Below are 25,153 nucleotides of genomic sequence, written 5' to 3'. Positions count from 1 at the left end.
TTTAACTCATAAGGAACGTTGCGTTTTTCAACATGTCATCAGATCCTCAGCTTTCGGGCTTTTTACGTGTATCCTCTATGAAGTAAAAGTTTCGAAGCAAGGAATTTTGCCATTGATTGATAAAGTACTTGGCCGAACAAATCTCACGATATATGAAGTAAATAAAAACTATACAAGACCCCTTTTACTGGTCACTGTCAATTCAGACACGCATGTAGTCAATTGCTCATACTGTTAAATTAGGTTTTTTCAAGAGGCATATAAATAATTGCGAGAGAAGTGGAACTGTCATTTGGTAATTTATTGAATAACGTTTTCTCACAAATTGATAAAATTAAGAAAAACAGAGGGTGACTTTGACACAGAAATTTGAAAACTGACAACGATATTAAAAACTTTGTAACTTTTGCACAAACCCTTAAGCACTGAGGTTGGAGTTACGAGAATGTAATACATAACAATCAAAAACTAAAAAAGATCCTAAAAGTCGCTCTCTGTTGTTGTTTGAGAGAAAGGAAATGATGAGGGAAAAAATAAAAAAAAATCGAACGCAGATCAACTGATATCAAAAAATGATACGCACAAGCTAATCCGGCCCGAAGTAAATCACCAATAATAATGAAAGATTGTAAACATTCAAAAGTATCAAAAAGTAAAAAATAAAAAAAAATGAATGAGAGAGAAATTTAACTGACACTTAAAATAGTAACGAAAAAAGTCAATAATAAAAATTCATGGAAGAGAGACGAAATAACCAAGAAGTATGGGGCGAACAATAAGAAAATAATCAAAAACTTTGAGAGCAAATGCGAGATACTTAATTAATTATAGCCTCAATTTAAATGGTCGGTAATTGCCAAAAAATAATAATAATAATAATAAACAATCAATCTGGGGAAGGACATAGAACGAGACATTCATCTAAAATAGTTCTAAGGAGATATCTGACACGACAGTAAATTTAATTGACAAAACAATGGAGAAAATCTCTTTCAACTTTAATGGGGAAAAGAAGTACTTAGGGAATTAGCGAGATGGCTAGGAGGAATGAAATTTTGAAGAATCAAATAAGTGGACTCAAATTAATAAAGTTCTTAAAATGGAGATAAGCCAAAGGCAGGTATGAGGTCGCAGTCGAGCCTCGCAGTAAGTAAATAGGTATTCAAATCGTCGCTTAGGTGACAAAAGGACGTAAGTACACTTCGATATGAGCCCAGGAAAGCATTGGGATATAAGTACGAAAGGGCTCGTCCCGCAGTGTACTTACGTCTTTAAGTCAGGAGGGCGACAATACCGCAGTATTCAGACAGAATCTCGGTGGGAGGCTGGACAAATATCTTTTAAAATATATCGATAAATCTTTCAAAAATAGAGTTTCGGTACGTAGACGCGCTCGCAATTTAGTCAAAAGTTTACGTACAAGCAAAAATGTTCAGTTTTCAGAGAAGACTCGCTAAAAACGTACTTAAAAGGAGCACCTATAAAATGAAAATATGATCATCGCGACTGCTGATTGGGCTGCAATATACTGAGTCTATTGAGTCACACTGAAAGCATCCTTAAAAATATTCTGTTACACATTTGGCAGGTTGTCTCGCCGCATGAAGTTGTAAAAATAGTGGTTTTGGAGACTTTTTTCCAGCTGCAAAAAGTATTTGCTCCACTTTCCCCTGATTTTTTTCTCAGAATAGAGAAAAAGGTTCTTTTCGCAAATTTTGACATGCTACAATATCGTTAAATTATATGTTTACAAAATAACTCAACAGACAACTTAGAAATGACTCAAGTGTTGCAAATGTTCATTAAAACTATTTATTGGCAGATTCGAAGAGTCGAGATTTATTCTAAAATCAATTTGGGACCAAACATGTTTAATGGCTTAATGTGCATGGTTTAAAAACATTTTTACTTATTCTCATGGCCTTGAACGAACCATTCAAATATTTTCTCTCAGTTGCAATATTATAACCATCTTCCGTTTAAGAATTTTTGAAAATAGCACGAGCAGATCACGTATTTGTAATACTTGGTAATTTGGTTACTAGGTACTTTGGTTACTTGGTTTATGTACCGATCTCAAGTGCTATAAAAATGAACAAGCACGAACTCTTGAATGTAGTATGTTACATATCGTATACTTTTGCGTGTCCTTTCCTTCGAACGCTCAGAATAGAAGGAACAAACAGAAAATTAAGGGACATACAATCTCAATTCACAATTTTTAGCGACTACCGATCACTCAAAAGACTTTGAACTTTAACCTAGACTCCTAAAAAAATGCTCTACACACAAGAAATTATCTTACTTCAAAGGTAAAAAAATAATTTGAGATTCTTCGTTTGGCAACATTGACTTAACTCTAAGATAACAATATTTACAAATTTATGTGCAGTTCTTTACAATCACCGAAAATTACTAAACTTGGATCTCCCAAGAAATGGTTAACTTTAAAGATTAATGTGTTAAAAAAAGAAATGGGGATAATCGGAAAATTAATTGGAACAGAGCACAGATTTTCAAAACCAATGCGTAAATACGATTTACAAATTTCAATTTTCGCTCTGTACTCTACTCTCGGAGCAATATGTATGTATTCAAGACCAAAGAAACAATGCTTTTGTTTTGACAGAAAAAATTTCAGATTTTGATGGGAAAAATTAATAAAACATGTAAAAACAGAGACATGAATGTAAGCCAACAGTTTGAACATATGTTTTGTAGACATTATTCAGTTGGTAAGTTGGCAATATGAGCAGGAATGGGATGCATTTCCCACAGAGTGAAAGAAAGAAAGGCAGAAAAAAACAAGCAAATTGGAGAGAAAAAACAAATATAGAACAAAGATAACTTAAAAATATGACAAATGAAGCGCGAAGTCAGCTATAGATCAGGAACGGCGAACCCGTGCTGATGGGGAGATCCACCTGAAACAGTCAGAAATGAACAATGATTTTAGTGATTGACTTCAGAATAATTAGTCTCGGGCCAGCGGTCTTATCTGACCAAAAAATATGGACATTTCAAGTATAAAAGCCAGTCAAAACGGAACGTGTAAGATGGTGCATAATATTTTAATGTCTACACTGAGCCTTCATTGCATTGCGGTATTGCACAAAATATCCAGAGCGCATTGCACGGGAAAAATTGGTATTTCTGATTAACAATTTTGTAGTTTAAAAAAGTGTCCGACATGTTTCAATGTAGATTTCACAATAAAAAAAAATGCTAATTCAAGCACCTCCGTGGTTAGATTTGCTTTCTACTATTGTAAAATGTACATTTGAAACATGCCGGACATATTTCCTATCAATTTAATTGTTAAACCAGCAATCCATTTTTTCCCGTGAGATAGTACATTGTTCATTGAAAGAAATGTGCTTTCCGCCTAGTTCGCACGAAGGTCGTTGGGTGGCAGCACATATTTTCATACACTATAATATCAAAGTATGAGATTAACGCGTAATGCGTAGCGCCTGAAAGGCGAGGCGCTTGGGAAGGGGGGGGGGGGGTGGGCAGCGAAGCGGTCAGGGAGCGTAGCCCCCAAGTTTCAAGAAAAGCCCCTCGGCATCAGCGCCACACACACAATAGGTATGTTAGTGATTGGAGGAGCGGCTAGTGTTGTGCCAAGTACAGCACATGTTCCTCCATTGGAACTTTGAACCGAGTGGTGGATTCAAAACACCCGTAAGTTCTACTTTCGTGAACAATTTTTCCACCGGCCCTAAGCCTCCACAGCGTGAAAGCACGAGAACAAGGAGAGGAATAATAATAATATCAACAATTTGTGAAGCTTTTCCATCAACATGAGGATTCCTGGAAATTTTTTTTGTTTTCAATCGGTGAATGAGTCGGCGAAAAACTTCCATGTGACCGAGCGAAAGAGATTTTCAAAGTAAAATAGCATTGACCGGTCCTGACCCTTTCGCAAAAAAATTGAATTTTTACACGGACCAAACAGGCAAGCACATAATCAGATTATGTATAGACCATCTTAGAAAGTTAATTCAAATACGTATCGATTAACTATCATGTTGAAGACGTTTTGATTGACGATTTCCAATTCATACTCATCAGTAATAAATCAAATCAAGCTTAAGTTATAGTTTGTCCAAAAACTTATTCACAAAGCAAGACTGTGAGACAGGACTAAAATGAGGAGCTGAGAGCCAGAACAGCTTAACTGCAAGCGTTGCAAAGTTTAGTTTGCCGATTTAGTCGTTTTTCTGGGAACACTTGCAAATTTTGTGTTGAAATTTTGTGTAAATTTTTCTCAAGATTTGACATTGTAGGAGTTCTACTCGTTATTTTGTCGACGAGTTTATTGAGAAAATTAACAGAAATCCCTGTTAAATGTGACGTGACAGAATAGCTCGTTAAAAAAACAGGAAACCTCTTTCTTTTTAAGAGTCTCCCTTTTACTTCAAAGATACGTCTTGTCTTGTCACTTTAAACAGATTCTCGGTTGATTTATGAAGAATTCCAGTCGAAACATTGGTACCAAGAACATTTTTCTCAGTGCGAGGAGTGAAGTAGAGACGGAGAAATTTCTCCCGGATGACGTGAGCGAGATTTAGTGAAGAAGGGCGAAAAAATAAATCAAAATTATAAAAACACTAATTATGGATATTTTCTCACTTTACGCGTAGGTGTAACTAAGATGGTTTCGTATGGTGAGAAAATTGCTCAAGTGTGAGGTAATACCGCGAGATGAGGATTGCGACTGCTCTCTGCTCCGAAGAACTTTCTGCACCCTTGTAACTAACAATCAGACTACATTTTGCAATTATACCCACAGAAACTACAATTTCTAGCCCATCTGTAAAAACGCTTACGTGCATAAGGAAACTCATAGCACATACGTTGTTTCTAAACTGAGCCAGAACAGAGGCGTAGCGTGCTTTGCGATGTATCGATATTTCCCCATTTAAAACTATGGTAAAGAATCGATTATTAACGTGTTCGCTGCGAACACCCTGATTATCGATCCTTTTCCACAGGTTTAAATGACATAACAATCGATAGATCACAAAGCGCGCCACGCCACTGAGCCAGAAATTGTAGTTCTTAATCGCAATTTACAGTCCAATTCGCTCTTCTGGCTGACACCCTTTCAAGTGTAATAGTTTCGAAAATCTTCAAAGATGCCTCAGTGCCAGTGGCGTAACGTGCTTTGCGATAAGTCGATTGATCTGCCATTTAAACCTATGAAAAAGGATCGATATACATGGTGTTCGCAATTAACACCTAATAATCGATTCTTTACCATAGCATCAAGCAGGCCCGCCACAAGGGGGGGATACTGGGTCCCTGGTACCGGGGCCCGGGCACCGGAGGGGGCCCGTGCTGCCCGTGAAAAACCACTACGAATTCACATCCAACCCTTTTTTCGTAGGGAAAAGTGAAAAATTTACTTTAAAAATTTCGCAAAAGGTGAATGAATTTTTAAGAACACGCTGGGACACTGTAGGATTCTTCTTGAATTTTTTTAGAAGTGTACTTCTTGGAAAATTTCTATCTACTTTCAAGATTTTCAGTACAAAAGGATATTTTTAGTAACTGCGTTTCATTTTCTCCCGTCGTCAGATGCTAAGAGTGTCCAGTCAGGCCATCTTCGACTTCAATGGCTCATGGCTCAACTTTTTTGCCATAGACAAACGAAGGGGGAGTCCAGGGGGGCCTGGCCCCCTTAGAATCGAAAATAGTATCATATGCCCCCCCCAAAAAAAATAAAAATTTTCCAGATGTTTTGAATGGAAGAATTCCCGAGTATTTTTTGCTGAAAGTAGAAAAAAAATCGTAATTATTCCGCAGAAATTGATGGAAAATTTCGTCATGGAAGGTTCAAAATGGGTCGGAATAGATTTATAAATTCAAAAATTTCTTGGGGGATGCCCCTCGGAAACCCCCCCCCCCCCCATGCTTGGGGCCCGGGCCTTAAAATTGGTACCAGGGCCCGAGATGAGATGTGGCGGGCCTGGCATCAAGTGAGGAAAGATCGATGATCGATCGCGAACGCGTGGCCACTGTTCGATATCGCGGTTCATTTCGTAGCCCTCCACTCGTAAGCTCCCACGTGTTTAACGCCGCCATTAACGCCGCCATTAACGCCGATTCAAGTTGCCATAACGCAATCACGGGATCGAAAAGAAAATTTCTCGAGGTAAATGCACCGAATTGTTTCTATACCTAAAATTATCTCATTTTCTTTCTGTTTACCATTGTTCCTTACTTTTTGAAAACAAACTTACACGACAACATTTCTTGGAATAAACAGCAATCAAAACGTAAAGGACGAGAGAAACAAGATGGGAAAGCTAAGGAGGGGAGAGGGAGAGGCACTAGCTTCGGTCCTGATGCCACCGCTCTCACACGGAAAAAGAAAAAAACAAGAAAAACTAAACAAGCCAACGATTCGACCAATAGAGCCCGTTCTTTTGTTGTTGTTAACCAGAGGTTGGTGACACCTAAGTGGATGAGTCGAGGCAATGTGGTACGATGGTGGAAACTTTTACACGATTTGCAAAAAATTTCCCCGTGATTCGAGGAAGACTCAATGCGTTTGGGTAAATTTGGCAATAGTTGCGTTGATTGCTGACGCGGGGGATTTTTGACCAACTTATCAATCGAGTTACCTCACTTACACTGGCACAAGGAACACCATCGGAAATACGCACACAGACATGAAATGCAGTTGAGCGCTGATTTCATCACTTTCTCGTTCATTCATCGGTACACTTGTTGACCACCACCACGCTCCCATTGGTTTCTGGGTCTTGGCAGCTTAAATCGTTTTCGACAACAACAGACGAAGCGAGTTCTCGCGATTGTTTTTCCAGACTTTGAAGAGGTGCGGAAAGAAATCAAAATATTTTCCAGAAAAATTGAAGATAGGAGAGACGCCTTCTACAGGAACGCAGCAAAGGAATCTAAGAATTAGATAAAAATGGTGGCAAATGGAAGAACGTCGGTAACTAAAAGGCAAATTCCTCTTTTAAATCCATTTACAGGAATGAAAAAGTAAGAAGGAGTACGTAGACTGTCTGCCAATGCATGTTCCGCGAGAAATCTAGTAACCACTACCAGAATTCTGGCTACTGTAGCTTTCCTGGTAATTATATCGGACAAACGGCCAACACTCTAGTTATTGGACGTCCAGTACTGGCTACTAGTTTTCTATAGGAGCTTAGATGTATAGCGGGTGGTATTGATAGACAAAGCTATAGACAAAGAAGGCAGAAAGGATATGGAGGGATCCTAATGGTGGAAGCTGGTGCTTGCAAATGAACAAAAGTGGTAGGTAATAGACTAACTAACAGCAACCCACAAGACTCAGGGCCGGATTAAGGGGGTGGCCACATGGGCCGCGGCCCATGGCGGCAAATCTAGGGGCGGCAAATTTTGCAATTTTTTTAAATGTAGGTATAAAAAAATCGGATTTAGAAAAAAAAAATTACAAACGAGAAAAGGCTACAAAATCTCTCATTTCCGGAGAGTATAGTAATTTCTAATTTTGTCGTCTTTCAGTGATACAAGAGACAGAACCTTTAATTAGTCGAGTTAAGAGAGAAACCAAACACACAATTTTGCCTGGAACGGCGCGACTTAGGGAGAGATAATGACGAGGACTTGAGATGAAAAAGAGAAGCCCTTGGCGCGGCAGTCGGCATGTAACACATATTAGCGCCTACAAGAATATATACACGAATACTTCACGCATTGCATCAAACACAGTGCGGTCATTGTGGTCAGCGTGAAACGGATAGCGCCTACAAGACTGCACGAATACTTCACGCATTGCGCCAAACACGGTGCGGTCGGCGCGGCGCGGCGCGGCAGCGGAAGTTAAAATCATTAAACCAAATTTTGTGTTTGTTCTTTCATAATTTTTTTGTTCATTTCTTATGAATGGAAGGCCTTGTCCATTAGAGATAGGCTTACGAAACTTGACTTTCGCGCAAAGTTCCGTGACCTTTTGCTAATAGTGTTGACAGGGCTTTCCCAAAAAATGTGTTCAACACGAGTAAACGCGTCTTACGCACCCCTCCCCCGCTGGCACGTTCACTTGATGGTTTTTATTGATGTTTCAAAACGAATGAGAAGGGGCGGAAAAATACAGGCGGCCCATGGGCGGCAAGTAGGAAAATCCGGCTCTGCCACAAGAGACCCTACAGTATAGTCCATAATTACCTCCCTTGGTCTGTAGGAACCACCCATTTATACCAATATACGATCGCTCCATACTCCCTATGTCTTCTTTGACCATCACTTTGTCCATCGATTTCAATAATCAGCCCGCAGATAAATATATTTTTCTGACGTGTCATAAAATACAATTTTTTTTCAAAATTCGACAGTTAAAACATATGAGAAGCATCAGTGGCGTAACTCACCAAGCGTGAGCCTGCTTGCAGACTGTATTTCTGGGCCCCCTGAATATCCCCCCCCCCCCCATGGCTCGATTGAGAAATTAAATTTTAAAAAAAAATTGAAGATTCCGGTTGGCTACTGGGCCCTCTGCATTGCGGGCAGTAAAACGCCACTAAAGAGCATTTGGAGAAGAATATAGAAAGGAAGTTTTTAAATTTTCGTGAATTTCTGTTTTCTAACGCTTCAAACTTGTAAAGCCTCCTCAAACAAGCACCGAACTTCTTGAATTTTTAAAATTTGACGATATGCATTTGATAAAATGCCTGATTTGATTATGTGCCTAGGGATTGATAAAATGCCTGATTCGATGAAAAGCCTGGGGATCTGATAAAATGCCTGATTTGATTATGCTTAGGCATTTGATAAAATGCCTGATTTGATGATATGCCTGGGGATTGATAAAATGCCTAATTTGATTATATGCTTAGGCATTTGATAAAACACCTGATTTGATTATATGCTTAGGTGTTTGATAAAATGCCTGATTTGATGAAATGTCTGATTTGAATGTTGGCCTGCGACAAATCTATCAGATTGTTTAAATTGGCACCTCACCTGGTGGTCCATTCTCGTGGGACCCGGAGCGGATTTTGAAAGGTTTTCGCATTGTTTTTCGTGTAGCTTAAAATGGTATCGACCAAGTTGTGGAAGCCCGAGGAGAAAGAAACGCCACGAAGCGCCGCGCCGAGCTGGCGGAAGCCACCCCTGACACGCGGGCAGATTAACACTATCGATTACCCTGATGCCTGATGAGCCGCTTAGTCACTATCACGATTCCTCAGTTCCCCTTTTTCCTCGAGCAGCACCCAAAGAGAATCCTTATCCGGTTATGTAACGAAATATAGGTCAGTTCTTGACCTTTGCTCCCCGGGGACGCTTTTAGCGCCTACACCTCGCTTCACTTCACCCGCATATTTTCCTAGTCTTCTCGCCCAGCCGAGTAGAGTCCCTTTATACCCAGAGTTAAGACAACTCGATTATCAGCTGACTGGCAGCCGGCCTTGGCTGGTCATGGAGGCCGAAACGAGTGCACCCAAACGAACGATATTGAGGGATAAGGATCAGGAATCCTGCGATGTCTGTCACACAAAAACAACAACATCAACAAATTCATCAATTAAAAAGAAAATGAGATTGGTTTGTGAATAATTTCTTAATCTATTCTCATTTTGGACCGATGGAAATGACAATTTACTCTTGATAAACCACAATTAGGTAATATTTTCATTATTCTTGTTCACATTCGAGGTACCGCCATCTTGGTGCACTCGTTTCGGCCTCCATGAGCGAGAACCAATCAGAATTGGATTTTTTTTTAAGGCAACTTTCAGCCCAACCCTGGCCCAACCAAAAGTGAGTTGTCTTAACTCTGGGTATAAAGGGACTCTACAGCCGAGGGCAAAGCTCTAGTCTTGCAAACCCAACTCGAATCCACCTTGAAATCCCATGACCCGAGCAGCATTTTCCAACGCAATAATCCCCACATTTTTCTGAGTTCCGACTTTATTACGCTTTTTCGGCGATAAAATCTATAGGATCATCAACATCTAAGCGATCGTCCTTTTGAGGCATGGTTTCCAGTTTTCTTGGCAAATCTTTTTTCCTGATTTTTCCCTGATTTTCAGGAGCTCATTCCCTCACGAGAAACCGGAGTTTTCTTCCACTTTCCCGGGATTTGCCTGGGGAAAAGAATATAATTTTCCAGAGTTTCAGATATGAATATCGATCTTATTTAATCTTACAGCCATTTCTTTGGCGCACATTCAAAATTTCAATTCAAAAAATGTTCCTGATGTTGATATTATCTGGTCAATGGAAGCCTCTACATTATTTTGATGATTTGAGGCTTTAAATGCGGCGCTCAAGAAGTTGAAAAACCCGGCTCTGGTGCGATAACATTCGCTCTAATAACAACAGATACTTAAAATTTCCTTACTGCGATTCACTTTTGTGCACAAACGCTCTTACGATTAGTATTACATTCATAGATATTCAGCAAATGACTGTACTAAAAAGGTATTGCTCGATTTCTCTTCTAGTCTGTAATGAAAAATTTAAAACACAGAGGCGCACAAACGCACTCAGATGCAGGAATCACACGCTGAATTTGGCTGCTGAATATGGAGGTCAACAGTCATCGCTCAACGCCTGAAATTTTGCAAATTCTCGTTTTTTTCATCCACATTTGTAATAAATCTATTCGTATAGTTCAGATAAATTCGACATTCTAATATTCAAGCCACATTCAGATCAAAAATTCAGCGTGTGATTCCGGCATCAGGTGAATTTTTGCGTCAATCAGATGAAATTGCTGACATCGGTGCCATCAGTGGGGCGAAAGGCCCATTCACCAATTCGAACCTATCACAGAGCTTCCCGCCAGATCCCAACGCTCGCATCCATCCAATTTTCGACCCACCTCCGGAAGCGGATCAAGAATTTTTGAGGAAGTCGTCATTGCTGCCTGTACGAAAACTTATGAAGGGCATGATTGAGGACAAGGCGCATAAGTGCAGTTCTTTCTACATCGAGGAATTCGCGTTTGAAGTTTCAAAATCGCATGGATCCTTAGAGCCGAAAGAAAGTTCAAGCTGAATTTTTAATGCTTAAAACTGGAATTTGGTAGCGAACTTCTCTCTGAATACCTATGCATTAAGACTAGTTTGACTTGAGATCGTTAATACCTTAATTTTTTCAAAAGTTGCACTTATGCCCCTTATCGTCCTCGAAGGCCCTCGATTCTAATTGCATCCTTTCATTCTTCTAATCAATTGAACGCATTTCAATCAAAAGGAATTATATCCATTCTGACATGAGTCCTGACATCCATGAGAAAGGACGCATTACAATTACAGGGCGTATGTCATTACTCACTGTGGGTATGGTTTCTTTTGATTTAAATGAGTCCAATTCTCATCAAACGACTTATGTACAACTATAAGGGGATATAACTTGTTGTACCACGTATTCGCGGGCCGGATCGACAAAGCACACTTGCGGCTTTTTGCACCCTCTTGACGTCACACAGAATCGGGTGTGTTTCTGGTACATCCTAATGGACCAGTAGACAAGGCACGAATTTCAGCATTCTGATACACGTTTCATGACCATAATTTCACTTAGAACACGATGCGCACAACGAAAATTACCAAAATCAACTCCTTATGAAGATATTTATTGATTCTTGATGCATGAATTCAAAACACCCGCTCATGAAAACTCAATGCTCTACGTGACTCACATTGCGCGCTAAACGTTATCATGACAGTCTTTGCGATATACAAATCTGGCAATCTTAATCTTGGCGCTTTGGCTCAGCTATTGCAAGTTGTTTATAGTTTGAACAGCACATGGTGGGAAATGAATATCGCTTGATTGAGAAGCTTGCTGAAACCGTTGTAGTGCACGATTTGACTCACGTAGAGCTTTGAGTTTCTTGTGAGCGGGCAGTTCAAATTCCTCGTAACCAATGTGAAATAAAAACGTTAATATCTTTGTCAAGAGTTGATTTCGGTAATTTTTGTAGCGCGAATCGTGTTCTACGTGAAATTCTAGTCAAGAACCATTTATTAGAATGCTTTAGTGGTCCATTGCATGGCAAAGCATGTTTCCATCGCGCGGCACTGGTCTCTGAAACGGAGGCCCTACTCGAACTCGAGATGCGGCCGCCTTTGTCATCTGCCTCGACATATGAGTCCAACAGCACAAGTTCAACCTTGTCATAAAATACAGAGCTCATTCTGATACGTAAAACACGACTTGCGCGACGGGAACCAATGAAACAAAATCCTGACGAAGCTATTTAAGGTGATTCAACGCATTCGATACAAAAGTCGATAGCTGAATCGAATGCAAGGTTTTTTCCCCAACACAATTCTGCTTTCATTTCTCTGAATTATGCCAATTTTTGGGTTTAGAATGATTCTTTAGGCTCATGCGCAGGGGCTATCGTCCTTTGTTTTGCTAAAAATTCAAAATCTGCCGAGAGTTTTTACCCAAAATATCGCATGCTAGTTCGACCACTTCTTTTGAACTTGACGAATCGCCTTAAGTTTTTCGATGCGTAGATTCACACCACCCGTTCATAAAAAAGCGAAAGTTACGGGAGTCAATTCGCGGACTGAGCGTTACCGTGGCAATCTGTGCGGTGTGAAAATGTAGCAAACTTAATCTCGATACTTCGGCTCAGCTGTTGCACGTTGTTAACACTTTGAAACGCAAGGTAGGGAGGAAACATTGCTCGATTTATAAACCTGCCAAAACCGTTTGCGCGATTTGATTCTAGCAGACACTTATTTTTCTTGTGAGCGGGGAATCCGAATTACTCGTGTCCGAAGTAAAATAAACGTCAAAACCTCAGTTGGAGTTGGAGCTTCATGAATAATTGGTTAGGAATGGTTAGGAAAGGTGGCATTTCAACTTAGTAAATTATCCAACCCTTCAAACTTCCGTAAACAAGCCACTCCTCCCTCTCACCCTAAAGATAGTTCAAACGAAATGCTTAATTTATTTCAAAGTTCTACCTATGCTCGTGTATACAAGAGATACCTATATTTCAACGCTTAGAAGCTTGTTTTGCCTATCGCGTCGAAAAGAAGGCCTTCAGGAGCAATCGCATTTAGTGCAAAACTCTCGACCACCTCCAGTCTGCCTCTAATTTCGGTGCTAGTTGTATTCAGGCGTCGTCACTCGAAACGCCTTCAATTTTGGATGAGCAACACGCACATCCGTGGACCACGAATAGTGGTATCAAGGCGTTGTTTTGAGAAACGATCAAGCTTCGGGCCTAAACTATCTCAAACCTTGAACCAAGCACAAGTTCAGTTGTGTCACCCTCACAGTTATGCACATCTGAGTGTCTCTCTCGTGAATGTAGTCTACGAACAATCAAAATGAGACTACGCTTGCTTTTGGGAGGCAGGATAGCAAGGAACTTTCGTCATCCAGGAAAGATAAACTTTTCCCGGGCGTTAAAGCGCATATTGGCCGTGGCGTGCTTTGCGATATAACGACTGATCTGCCTTTTGAACCTAAGAAAAAGGATCGATAAACAGGATGTTTGCAACGAACACCTTGGTAAGCTTTAAAGGGAGAAACATCGATAATGGATCACTCACGCCTCGCCACTGAGTCAGAGCAATTTACGGACCTGGCCTGACCTCTAGTATTCTAAATGGACGTATTTCTGTCAAACGGAACTATGTGCATTAAGACATGAGCCCTGAGACCCATAAGAATATATGCGTAACAGGGCTCACGTCACAATGCACATAGTTCCGTTTGACAGTAATACGTCCAAATGGAGTATGGTACGACAGGAGGTTTCGGGAGGTCTCCTCAAGTAAAAATGTGAAAATTGACCTCTATTAGATGCTTCCACAAACTATTCTCAAATAACGTAGAAAGTTGCTGTTTGGACAGGTCTTCTTATTTATAGCTGATCTACAAGAATCAAGCATCAAAACACGATTCTGTTACCAGCGCAACCGGCAAATTTTACGCCTAGGGTAGTATAGGCTGAGCCCACCCTGGGCTTCCAAGAACTGCGCCCATGCAAGAAGTGGAGAATTTGCATGCAAATTTTTCATTGCTTCATCTGAAAGTTCTTAAAGAGCTGATTTCACAGTATTTTTTATAATTTTTTTCTGATATGGGAAATAGTATAAAAATAGATTTAAACGTGAGAAAATGCACCGCCTAGTGACGTCGTCTGGCGGCATTTCCCATTTAAACACACGTATTTTAGCAGATTAGGTAATTTTGTCATATCTCCTCCAATAATTGTCCACTTATGAACCAAGGGTATTCTCGTGTTCAATTCACTCGATAGTTTCCACCCTAACACGAAAGTTTGCACTGACTCCTACCTCGGTCAGTTGCATGCTCATTTTCTTGTTTTAATTTTTACATTTTTTAGCTTCTGTTCAGTTGAGAATGGACATGTAATTGGCCCGAAACGTCCTGGTTGTTTATGAATCCTCTAGCCTTGTATACCTACCCATTTGTTTTTTGTATTTTAGTGTGTTTTTATTGTTGTCCTAACACGAAGTTCATTAAATTTCAGACACCAGCAAATTCTCCATTGGAGCTGAAAAATTCCGAGTGCATGAAATCAACAGGCATCCGTGACGCCAAAGAAGCTGGCGACTATGCCCGGGAACCAAAATCGGGGCATTTGAGTAATTAAACTGGGATTCATTAGCATTGCGCGCTGCGCTATCTGAGCCCCGACGGAGGGTCCCGCGCGCACATCCACCAAGTCGGAGGCTCAGCCCACCCCCGCCCCCCGCCCCCGCCCTGCCACCGCTGACGATCACAGCACGAGATTCTAATCCGCATCGGCAAATACCGCTCCGACTTGGGGGAGAAAAACCGGAGATGGCACAACTCCGACTGAGTTAATAATTGAAATTTGAGGCAGAAATGCGCAGCTCCATACGACCATGTTCTGTACTTCCTGACGAGCAGTCCTTAATTTACTTAACGCTACGCCAAATTCGCGGCTTTTGAACACCATCCTACGAAGCTCCATGACGTCGCGTTAGATCCTCCTGAAAAATTACCTGCCGTTGACCGCGGGGCCTCTCCCCAATTTACAAGAATGGAGAATTTGCAAGCAAATTTTTTATTGCTTCCTGTGAAAGTGCTTAAAGAGCTTTCACAGAATTTTGTATAATTTTTTTCTGACATGGGAAATGGTACAAAAATAGATTTAAAAGTGAGAAAATGCACCGCCTAGTATGACGTCATCTGGCGGCATTTCCCATTTAAACACACGTATTTTAGCACATCCTCTCCAATAATTGTTCAATTCATGAACGAAGAGTATCCTCGTGATTAGTTCACTCAGTAGTCTCAACGAAATTCATCAAATTTCAGACACCTGCAAATCCTCCATTAAACAAATTTCGTTAAATTCTATAAGTGAATTGGTTCCTATAATCAACAAACCAAAGACAAATGGACTACATTTTGCAATTTGGAACTATAAATTCTGGCCCGGTTTGAAAACAACGTATGTGCCCTTAGTTTCCCTATGCACATTAGTGTTTTTTCAGAGGAGCCAGAATTTATAGGTCCAAATTGCAAAATGCAGTCCAAATCATCATAGTTGAGTGACGTAACGGCGTTTGGCTGCCTCCCTCACGCAAAAACTTGGGCCGGCCCCTTCAAAACAAAAGCTTTCCCATTCGAATCGAATACCGAAAAACTCTTTCCTCTCCCCTCTCCCTTCCCTTCTTTCCTCTCTCCTCTCGAGACTCGTAAGGAAATACTCTAGAAAATTGTCCTTACGAGTTACGACACAGCAGTGGCATGGCGTGCTTTGCGATATATCGATTGATTTGCCATTTAAAATGATGGGAAAAGATCAATAGACATGCAGCATGGTATTCGTATGCAGCGAGCACCTTAATAATCGATTCTTTACCATAGCTTCAAATGGAGATATATCGATAATCGATCATTCACGCCTCGCCACTGCGACACACCTCATATGTTTAAGTACGAAATGTTCAAGGACTTATCTAGGGCTCTCGAGGATCTCAAAGGAGGCCTCAGCCCAAAATCATGGAAAAAGACAAAAAAACAGGGACGATTTTTTATTGCACTGATGCAGAGAACTGGGGTCAAACCATGCGGTAACCCAAGGGGGAAGAAACCAAGGGTGTCACCAGTGGATCAAGTCATAAATCGAATTTTTCAAAGCGCGCACGATATCTCGGCCGATATTTAACGTAAAAAGTTGCTGCTAAGACAGATCTCATTATTTTTAGCTAATCTACAAGAATCAAAATACGAGTCTGTGACCAGAGCAACTGACTCACTAGGGCGGTTTCTCAGACAACTTGCCTTCAAATTTATTTATCACTAAATGTTCCATTAACCTTGCATGTCAAATTTTATTTCAGTTCGTTTGATGCATTTACAGAACAACTTTCTGGCCTCAAAAAAGCGTAGTTGGAAAACACTCATTATTGCACTATTTCCAAGAAACTTTAAGGCTCTGCTCCACAGGGTTATAGCTAGCAAGCTGTAGCGACCAAGGGGTGCTAGCCCTCGTGAGGATTTTCATGAGAGTTAGACATTCGGAGCCGAGATAAAAAGTCAATGTCAGTAAGTCGGAAAGTTTTGTTGACTAATGCATATTCATGGAAGGAGCAGAAATATAAACAACCGACCGGTGAAAGGGAAATGATTTTGCATTCATGTTAACAAGGGGTGCATCCGGAGGCATTGTTTGATAATCGAAACAATTCGGAGATGTACGATCTCGCTACCAAACAAAAGTATGGTTTTGTACCAATTTAATTAAGCCAAGTGAAAATTAAGTGCGTCTCCGAAAATCGAAATTTTTCAAAGAGGAACGAGAGAAATTCTTCTTTATCAGCGCGAAAGTAATAATGAAAAATGGTTTGCCATGATAAATAGATGTGGTAGTTTTAACTACTGAAGAAAGAAGCAATACCATTTCGAATTAGAAATTGTTCAAAAAAAGGAGAAAACAGGAGAGGTGAACCTGGCGTTTTTAGAAGCATCAAAAGTCAATGGAGTCGTGGTTTGCCGATTACTTTCGAGGGGATGAAAATTGTATGAAAGGGAGGGTGAGGGCTTGACTTATGCACGAGCTGATCCGTCCATTAATTGGGTGTTTTATCCCCCTTTTTCCTTACTTATTTCCCTATTTAACATTTGTCTGTTGTTGATTATTATTCTCAATGCAGTTTACTTTATACCATTCCAAACAGCGGATACAGATCGACGTAAAATAAAATAATAATACGCTACCAGCTATGGTGGTAAAAATTCGAAGAGATTTTTCTTGCACTCTGAAAAAAATTTGAGTTTATGATTTTGCGACTAGGAATACTCAATACTTGGACGAGCAGTACCTACAGACACTTAAAACCCATGAAAAGGATCAAAAGCCGGGTCGTATTCTTGTCTTAAAAAATTGGTCCGACTGTAAAGCTCCGAACTTTTAATGATACTTTCCACCCCTTGTTAAAAGAGTAATTTTTCTATGCAAAAAATAGAATAACATCAATATGATAATGCAAGAAAGTTTCTCTTTAATGTAGCGGAGTTCACTGAAAAAATAGTATCACAACCCTAACTATACTCCTGGCTGATTTTGACGCCAGATATAAGAGTAGTTATACTAGCCAAGGGTATGTTTGATCCCATTACACTTTCGGCAGAATCAACAGTACCTCTGCCTAGAGCGACTACTCTTATATCTGGCGCCAAAATCAGTCAGGAGTATAGTTGGGATTGTGATACTTTTTTTCCCGTGTTAATTACTTTCAGATTTCTAGCAATGTATCCTTTTTACTTTTTCTTTCACGAACTCCGTACAAATTTTACAAGTTAGAAGAACGACGCCTGTAATTTCTATTTTTTTGTGGTTAGAAAGGAGATTTCTAGCGTCCTCGTTTTAGTTGACTGACCCTTTCGTCGTCAGAAAGCTAACCACTTATTGGAGGTAGTTAGTATAGTTAGGTACAATACTATAGGAAATATGCATTATTTTCGTAAGAATGTGGGAAAACATCGCGAGGGATTTAACGAGATCTAGTGGCGCGCTCTTGAAACCTATTTCATTACGGATGACCTTTGGTATTTACATCAACGCGGCAGAGGAAATCTGAACATTGCGTTCAAGAGGCAAAAGCTATGATTTTAACTTAGAGTTTCAAAGGCTTCTGGAGTTCAAGCCAAATAAGTCTACGCACTTCTAGACTGCAACATCACCGTGCTAAGGAAAAACGCCGTATGAACATTCCAGAGTTGACAAATTTCCTTCGATAAAATGTTTATTTTTTGAGGAAAGTTATGAATATTTTTCTGAGAAATTTTCAAGAACTTTAGGTAAAATTGCGAACAAAATTATCTGAAAAATTGGAAGAAAAATATTTACAAATTTTTCCGAAAATTCGTGACTTGCCAAGGGAAATTTGGCCGAAAGGTTCATACGGCGTTCTTCTTTAGCACGGCAGAACAGAGGACGTAGATTGTCTGACGTCACTTTTACGTGTAAAGTAAATGGAAGAATCACGATGGCGGCTCTTCTGTCGCAGTCTGAACGTGCATAAATTCATTTGGCGTGGACTGGACCTTTGGAAAATAGTGTTTCTAATTAGATGGCATTAATTCCTCTACGAAAAGGGGATGAACTGCGGATTGGCTATTCGGGAAGCTTTAACGATCTTCAAATCAATTAAACTCATGTGTTTGGGTCGCCGATCACGGCTGGTCTCAAATTCACCCACGTTTCTGTTTTGACAACAGTTATGACTGTGCTACTCGAATAAAAACAGATCGGTCATCTACTCTGGGTTCTCTGGCTTCATCTTCTCAATCACGGCATAGTTGCCACACGTTGCACAGTCACTAGACTGAGTTCCACATAATGATGCAGGGTTCAGTTTTACTTTGGGTTTTTTATTACAATATTTGCCTCAGGATTAAAAACGTAAAATATCGCTGGAACCAAGAGGAAAATATTGCACGAAATTTTCAAGCCTTTCATATAATTTGCGGAACTAAACTAGTCCTTAAAAATAAATTAAAGGTATTTGATTATGATAGCACTGTAAAGGTCACCGAAAAAAATTGGGATTTTAAATTAACATCCTAGCTGGTAAAAAAAAAAAAAAAAAAAAAAAAAAAAAAAAAAAAAAAATTGCGATGACCTCAAAACTTTTGTACCGGTTGTTCCTGCTGCATCTTATAACATTCTGAGGACGTTGTATTAACAGCTAGGACAGTCGACAAACGTCAACTCACTTAACATTTGTAAATGTTAAGCCACACTCCTGTTAATTTCACTATCTGCGGGTAGAGAAATTAACGGGAATGGGCTGATTATTGAAATCGATAGACAAAGCGATAAAAAAAAGGAACGGGGGGTATGATGCAATCATATTGGTTGAAATGAGTGGTTCCTATAGACTAAGGAAGAAAATGATGGACTAAATATGGGTGCTCTATTATGTAACTCTCACGTAGGACCTTTAGTCTATTATCTACCTTCTTTGTCCATTACAACTACCCACTTCCACCAATAGGATCCTCCATGCCATTTGGCCTTCTTTATCTACAGCTTTGTCTATCACTTTCAATAATCGGCCGCAGGGACAGTTGTGACAAACGTTTTGAGGTCGTCGATCAATTTTGTACAACCGAGTTGTTAATCTAGTACCCAAAATTATTTTCGGTGCTGTTGGATAGGGTTTTCGGTGAACGGGCCAACACAAATCCGACAACAGAGAGTCATCGACGTTGATTTTTACGAGCTCAATGACGACTGTCGCGCGACGCGTCTCTCCTCGTCAAATAAACAAATTTTCACGTCCTCCAAAATTTTCCAAGTCCCCTTTCCCTTATCTATTGATAAACATGAGGAGTAGATTGAGATGACCTAGGTCGCGCATGATGCGTGGGCGGTTGGAGATCCAAATTTCAAGCACTTTACCTAGTAAGCTAAGACTTGTGACGCACAGAAACTGTAAAACATAAGTTCATTTTTCAGTATGGACCCGTGAACGAGTTGCAAGTTTTAGCAGTCATTAAAATTTCACGGAGAGCGATTCGCGCAACGAAAATTACTGAGACTAACTCGTGAATAAGCTATTTAACGTTTTTAATGCGTAAATTCGAACTTCTCGCTCATGAAAAAATATGAGACGTTACTTACTTAAGGCAAATCGCGTAATAAACGTCACCCTAGAACCCGAACAGACTCAGGTGTTTAGTTTCACGGAATTCTCTTTTACGTATGTACTTTGATGAACAAATTCTGCACAAGAAAAAAATTTGGTGATCGCAAAGGATGCAGAATCGAATTGCGAACCATACTTAATTGTGCTAGACGTGGCGTTTTTTAATTAAGAGCGTGAATTTTGCAAATAAGTTACTTTATAGGTCACTTACGGGTTGAATTCGCAAATTATCGACGTGTCTCCCGCACTCTACTTAACATTTTGATTTGAAAATGAATACCTCGGTCCTGGCATTTTTACTCTGGGTAATTGTCAATTCTTTAATAGAGACCAGTAAAAATATAAAATAGGTACCGAAATTATAAATATTGCTACATTTTTATACAAAAAATATCATATTGCACAATGATTAGTTCCGAGAAAATTCCTACCATAATTGAGCATGGGTATGAATGATAATAGATCGTCGTTTTCCTTACGAAAGAATGTAACTACATTTCAATGTTGCCGAATTTCTTTGCGTAAATTGCGTCTTTACCAGGAGCATTTCAGGCACTTCTAAGTGAAAATTTCACTGATTTTACGCAAAAATCAGAAAAATTTTCGTCAAAAACTACACAGGATTGGGCCAGTATGTTTTCATGTGTTCAAGAATCGCAATACGATGGGGAAACTGCAGAAATACGTGCCTATCTCGATTTGCGGCGTTGCAGACTTCCTATCATACTTTTACTACATGGAAAACTACTGAACGTCATTTTTTTCAAAATTTCAGTGATTTTTCTTCTCTTTGTGAAGAATATTCTGTGAAAACTTCACGCCATGATGTTGGTTCGATTTCCTGATAAAACAATAGAATAGTAGCGGAGATTTCGAAACACCGCATCCGGGATTCGCACTTTCGTAGTTTCATCGTCGTGTAGCGTTACGACAGCAGGAGGGGAGTCGAAGAATTTACAATTTGCCGCTATGCATATGAAATGCGAAAGGCCACATAAGCTTTGGCATGCAAATAAGCCTCGGTGTTCTGCCTACCCCCTAAAATTTCAAACGCCAACTTGGCTGGCAAGCTCGCAATTTCACCGAAAAAAAGTGAAGTTGATCTAACATCCTGGATGTAAAAAAAGTGTGCGAGAACTTATAAAATGCTGAATTATACCCGCCACAGCAGTTAGGTTTACATCTGGGCATTGGTAAAGTAACTGATGTAGCGGGTAATTCAGCATCTTGTAAGTTTTCGCACACTTTTTATACATCCAGGATATGTTAAATCAACGCCACTTTTTTTCGGGGTATAGGAGTTATCGATAATTTTTTGGAGGCCAAATTCACGTTTTGTATGCGCATATCGATGGTGAAACTACCAAACCACGTATCTCGGTTTGCGACGTCGCAGACTTCCTGTCATACTTTATTTTTTAAATGAAAAACTACTTAATGTCCAGTCTTGAGAATTTCTGTGATTTTTCTCTTCGTGCGAAGAAAAATTCAGTGAAAATTTCAAGGAATGATATTGAGTTTGGTCTATTTCAAAAAATAAAAGTGTGAGCGTAGATTTTTAAACACCGCAAACGAGATACGTGGTTTGGTAGTTTCACCGTCGATATGCATCGTGCATCGTGGCGCGTAAAATTTGACGTTGCGCAGCGAAAGCTAACTTTTAAAGCGCGACGGTGGCCCAGCTCCAGCTCCCCCACTTTTTGCGCGCCATAAAGCTTAATTTTTAGGCTCATTTCGATGACCAAAGTGCGAAACCACGTGTCTCCTTTTGAGACGTTGCTGACTTCCTATCATACTTCATTTATTCTTTGAAAAACTAACATCAATTTAATTTCTATAAAACTTCTCTTACTTAATTATATGTTAGCTAAATAATCTGCAAAAATTTCAAGCCATAAATTTGGCTAATTTCTCTACGAGAAAATGAAATGGGAGCGGACAGTTTTAAAACCACGATGGACATACGTGGTTTCGCGTTTTGGCCATGGATTTGGCGTGTGGCGCACAGTGGATCGAGCCAATTAGAGAGGTTGGACAGGACGTTTTTAACTAAAACTGCAAATTTTGATGTTTATTTTGTCACAATTTAAATTTTAAAAGGTGCATCTAGAGGAAAATTTCACGAGAAAACCAATTTAACCACTCTTAGAATATACTGAAAAAAAAGACACATTGGATCTAGAGTCCAGACTCTTGAAAACATTGACAAGAAAAAGGACTCTCGATTCAATGAGATTGAAGCTTAAATCAAAAGGAAATCCGCTCAAATTAAGAGGCTTGGTTCTTGATTTAAGCTTAAATCTGATTGAATCAAGAGTATTTTTTCTTGTCGATGTCTTTAAGAGTCTAGACTCTAGATCCAATGTGTTTTTTTCCCAGTGAACCTCAAAGTTTTCGATAAACGGAGTTATACGCGTTCAAAGTTTCCAAATTTTGTCCGATCTCTCCTGTTGACTCGATTCACTGTGTGGCGTCCGGGGAAGGCAGAACACGGCTCTAGATCTTGGCGAAAGTTAAAGCTGCCGTGCTAAGGAAAAACGCCGTATGAGCATGCGATAGTTGCCAAATTTCTTCCGATAACATGTTAATTTAGGATGTAGCTCATATGTATTTCTCCTGAAAATTTTCGGATATTTCGAAACAAAAAGCGTGCATTACTGTCTTAAAAAATTGGACAAGAATTGTACACATGGAACACTAGACAAGGTACGAATTTCAGCATTCTGATACATGTTTCTTAACCAAAATTTCACGTAAAACACGATACGCACAACGAAAATTACCGAAATCAACTCCTTACGAAGATATTTAATGATTCTTGATGTGTAAATTCAAACCAACCGCTCATGAAAACTCAATGCTCTGCGTGATTCACATCGCGCGCTAAACGTTATCATGACAGTCTCTTGCTATATAAAAATCTGGTAACCTCAATCTTGACGCTTTGGCTCAGCTATAGCAAATTGCTTATGGTTCGAACAACAAATTGTGGGAAACGAACATTACTCGGTTGAGGAGCTTGCTGAAACCGTTCAAGTGCGCGATTTGACTCACGTAGAGCTTTGAGTTTCTTGTGAGCGGGCAGTTCAAATTCCTCGTAACCAATGTGAAATGAAAAGGTTAATATCTTCGTTAGGAATTGGTTTCAGTAATTTTCGTTGCGCGAATCGTGTTCTACGTGAAATTTTGGTTGAGAAACATGTTTCAGAATGCTGAAATCCGTACCTTGTCTAGTGGTCCATTTTCCGGGTAAATTTGTTTTTCAAGAAAGAAAATTTGGCAAGGTCTGGAGGTTGGTACTGCGTTTTCCCTGGGGACGGGAGAAAGGAAAATAAAGAATATTTGGACTCACCAAATTGAGCTGGCGGCCGAGGCCGAAAATAAGGTCACTTAGCAAGGAGCATGTCTGGAGACTTCTGGCAGTTGAGGGAAGGCTCAGAAGGCGGGCATGCAGGCGCGACGTCACATGTGCTTCTCGGCGGAGGAGTCGCACGGATACCTGGCGACGCCGATTTGGGCGCCGGCGTCGATAACGGGGAACTTCTCCCGGATGGTGTTGCGAGCAGCCCCGCAACTGCAGCGCGCCAACACCTTCTGCAAATCTTCCTTGGCCTGCCTCAGCTCCTTGATGAGAGCCTTGTTCTGGAGCTCGAGTTCCTTGCTGGCTTTGACCCGTTTCGAGCGGCAATTCTGGGCGTAGCCGCGATTCTTGAGCGTCCGCCGCTTGGCTTTGAACTCGGAGACCAACTCCTTGGGGTACGGCTGGAGCCGCTTGTTCAGCTCCCGGACGGTGAGCGAGACCAATTGGTCGTCCGAGATGATGCAGGACTTGTTGCTCGGGTCGCTGCCTTCGTAGCTGGGCGGGCACGGGGACCTGGGAAAGCAGTTGGAGATCCGCATGGGTGGTCTCGTCGTGGCTATCGGGGAGAGCTCGTCGGTGAGGCGGTAGTTGGGGTTGCAGCTCGACATTTGCATGGAGTTGCGCTTGATGTCGGTGATGACGGACCTCTTGTTCCAGCACTCCATCTCGTCGTTGCACGGCCGGAGATCCAGGGGCGACTCCTGGCGCTGCTGCATCGGGAGCCAGACGAGGCCGCCGCCGAGGTGCTCGTCGAAGGAGGGCGGGTTCTGCGAGTGGAGGCACGGGATCGGCGAGGCCACGTTCGGGTTCAGGTGGTACTGGTCCGGCGGCGAGCCCTCCGGCGGGGTGTCCGGCGGCGAGAACGGGAGCGGCCCCGGGGCCCGCATGAGGACGCCGTGGGCTTGGTGCTGTCCCGGGTGCCCGTGCGGCTGGAGGCTCGCGTAGTCCCCGTGCCCGGCCACGATCGGCATCGGGGGTAGCTTCACGTGGTGGAGGTTCGGCGGCTCCATGAGGCTCGTCGACTCGTCGCACACCATCGCCAGGTTGTTGTTGGCTTCGCGCTTCACTTGAATGTCCTCGAGGCGTTCCAGCTCGAAGCTCTGCACGTACTCGTTCACCAGGTCGGCGCCCGGTTCCATCCTGACACTTGACACGGCGCCGCGCGTACACCTCAATCACATCCCCCAAGGACGGAGGGGGTCACTCGCAACGCACATCACGCATCGGAGTGGGATCAACCGAGAAACGCGCACGGGGAAGCACGGATACCTCGCTCGATCAAATTCACGCTTGATCTCAAAATATAAAATCCTTAATGGGATTCCATCAGCCGACTAATCCCGAGTCAGTTATTCCACAGATTTCACACGATTTTAGAAACTATTAAGTATAAAATCAGGGTATCAGAAAACTGTGTCGAAGAGGACAAACGAAACGGCAATTGAAATGCACAATTTAGTCTTCTAGCTCTAAGAGTCACTGTTTCAACGAAAGTTGAAAGTTTGATGGAAAAAAGGAAAAATCACCAAGATAAAAACTGGACAAGTTGATACGCGGATGGTGGGAACGGTAGCCCGGTTGGGTGCGGAGGCAGCGGCTGCGATGACGGGATACGGGGAGCGCATTGACTGAGGGAAAACTG

General features: G+C 41.0%; 1 protein-coding gene across 1 annotated transcript; it reads right to left on the bottom strand.

Annotated features, from left to right (window-relative positions):
- Nucleotides 1-280: 280 nt before the first annotated feature.
- LOC109041784 (uncharacterized) lies at nucleotides 281-25,153 on the bottom strand. The gene is made up of 2 exons (XM_072301407.1): nucleotides 23,503-25,153; nucleotides 281-2,924 (listed from the first exon to the last, which is right to left on the bottom strand). The coding sequence occupies exon 1, from the start codon at nucleotides 24,648-24,650 to the stop codon at nucleotides 23,613-23,615; it is 1,038 nt and encodes a 345-aa protein (XP_072157508.1). The 5' UTR covers nucleotides 24,651-25,153; the 3' UTR covers nucleotides 281-2,924; nucleotides 23,503-23,612.

Source organism: Bemisia tabaci, chromosome 1 (assembly GCF_918797505.1).
Source record: "Bemisia tabaci chromosome 1, PGI_BMITA_v3".
Classification (NCBI taxonomy): Eukaryota; Metazoa; Arthropoda; class Insecta; order Hemiptera; family Aleyrodidae; genus Bemisia; species Bemisia tabaci.
The sequence above is the reverse complement of the archived record's forward strand: the minus strand, read 5'-3'. Positions and strand labels throughout refer to the sequence as shown.

Bases quoted from the DNA above. Each gene is read 5' to 3' on its own strand.
- LOC109041784 (XM_072301407.1), bottom strand. From the start codon at position 24,650: ATGGAACCGGGCGCCGACCTGGTGAACGAGTACGTGCAGAGCTTCGAG.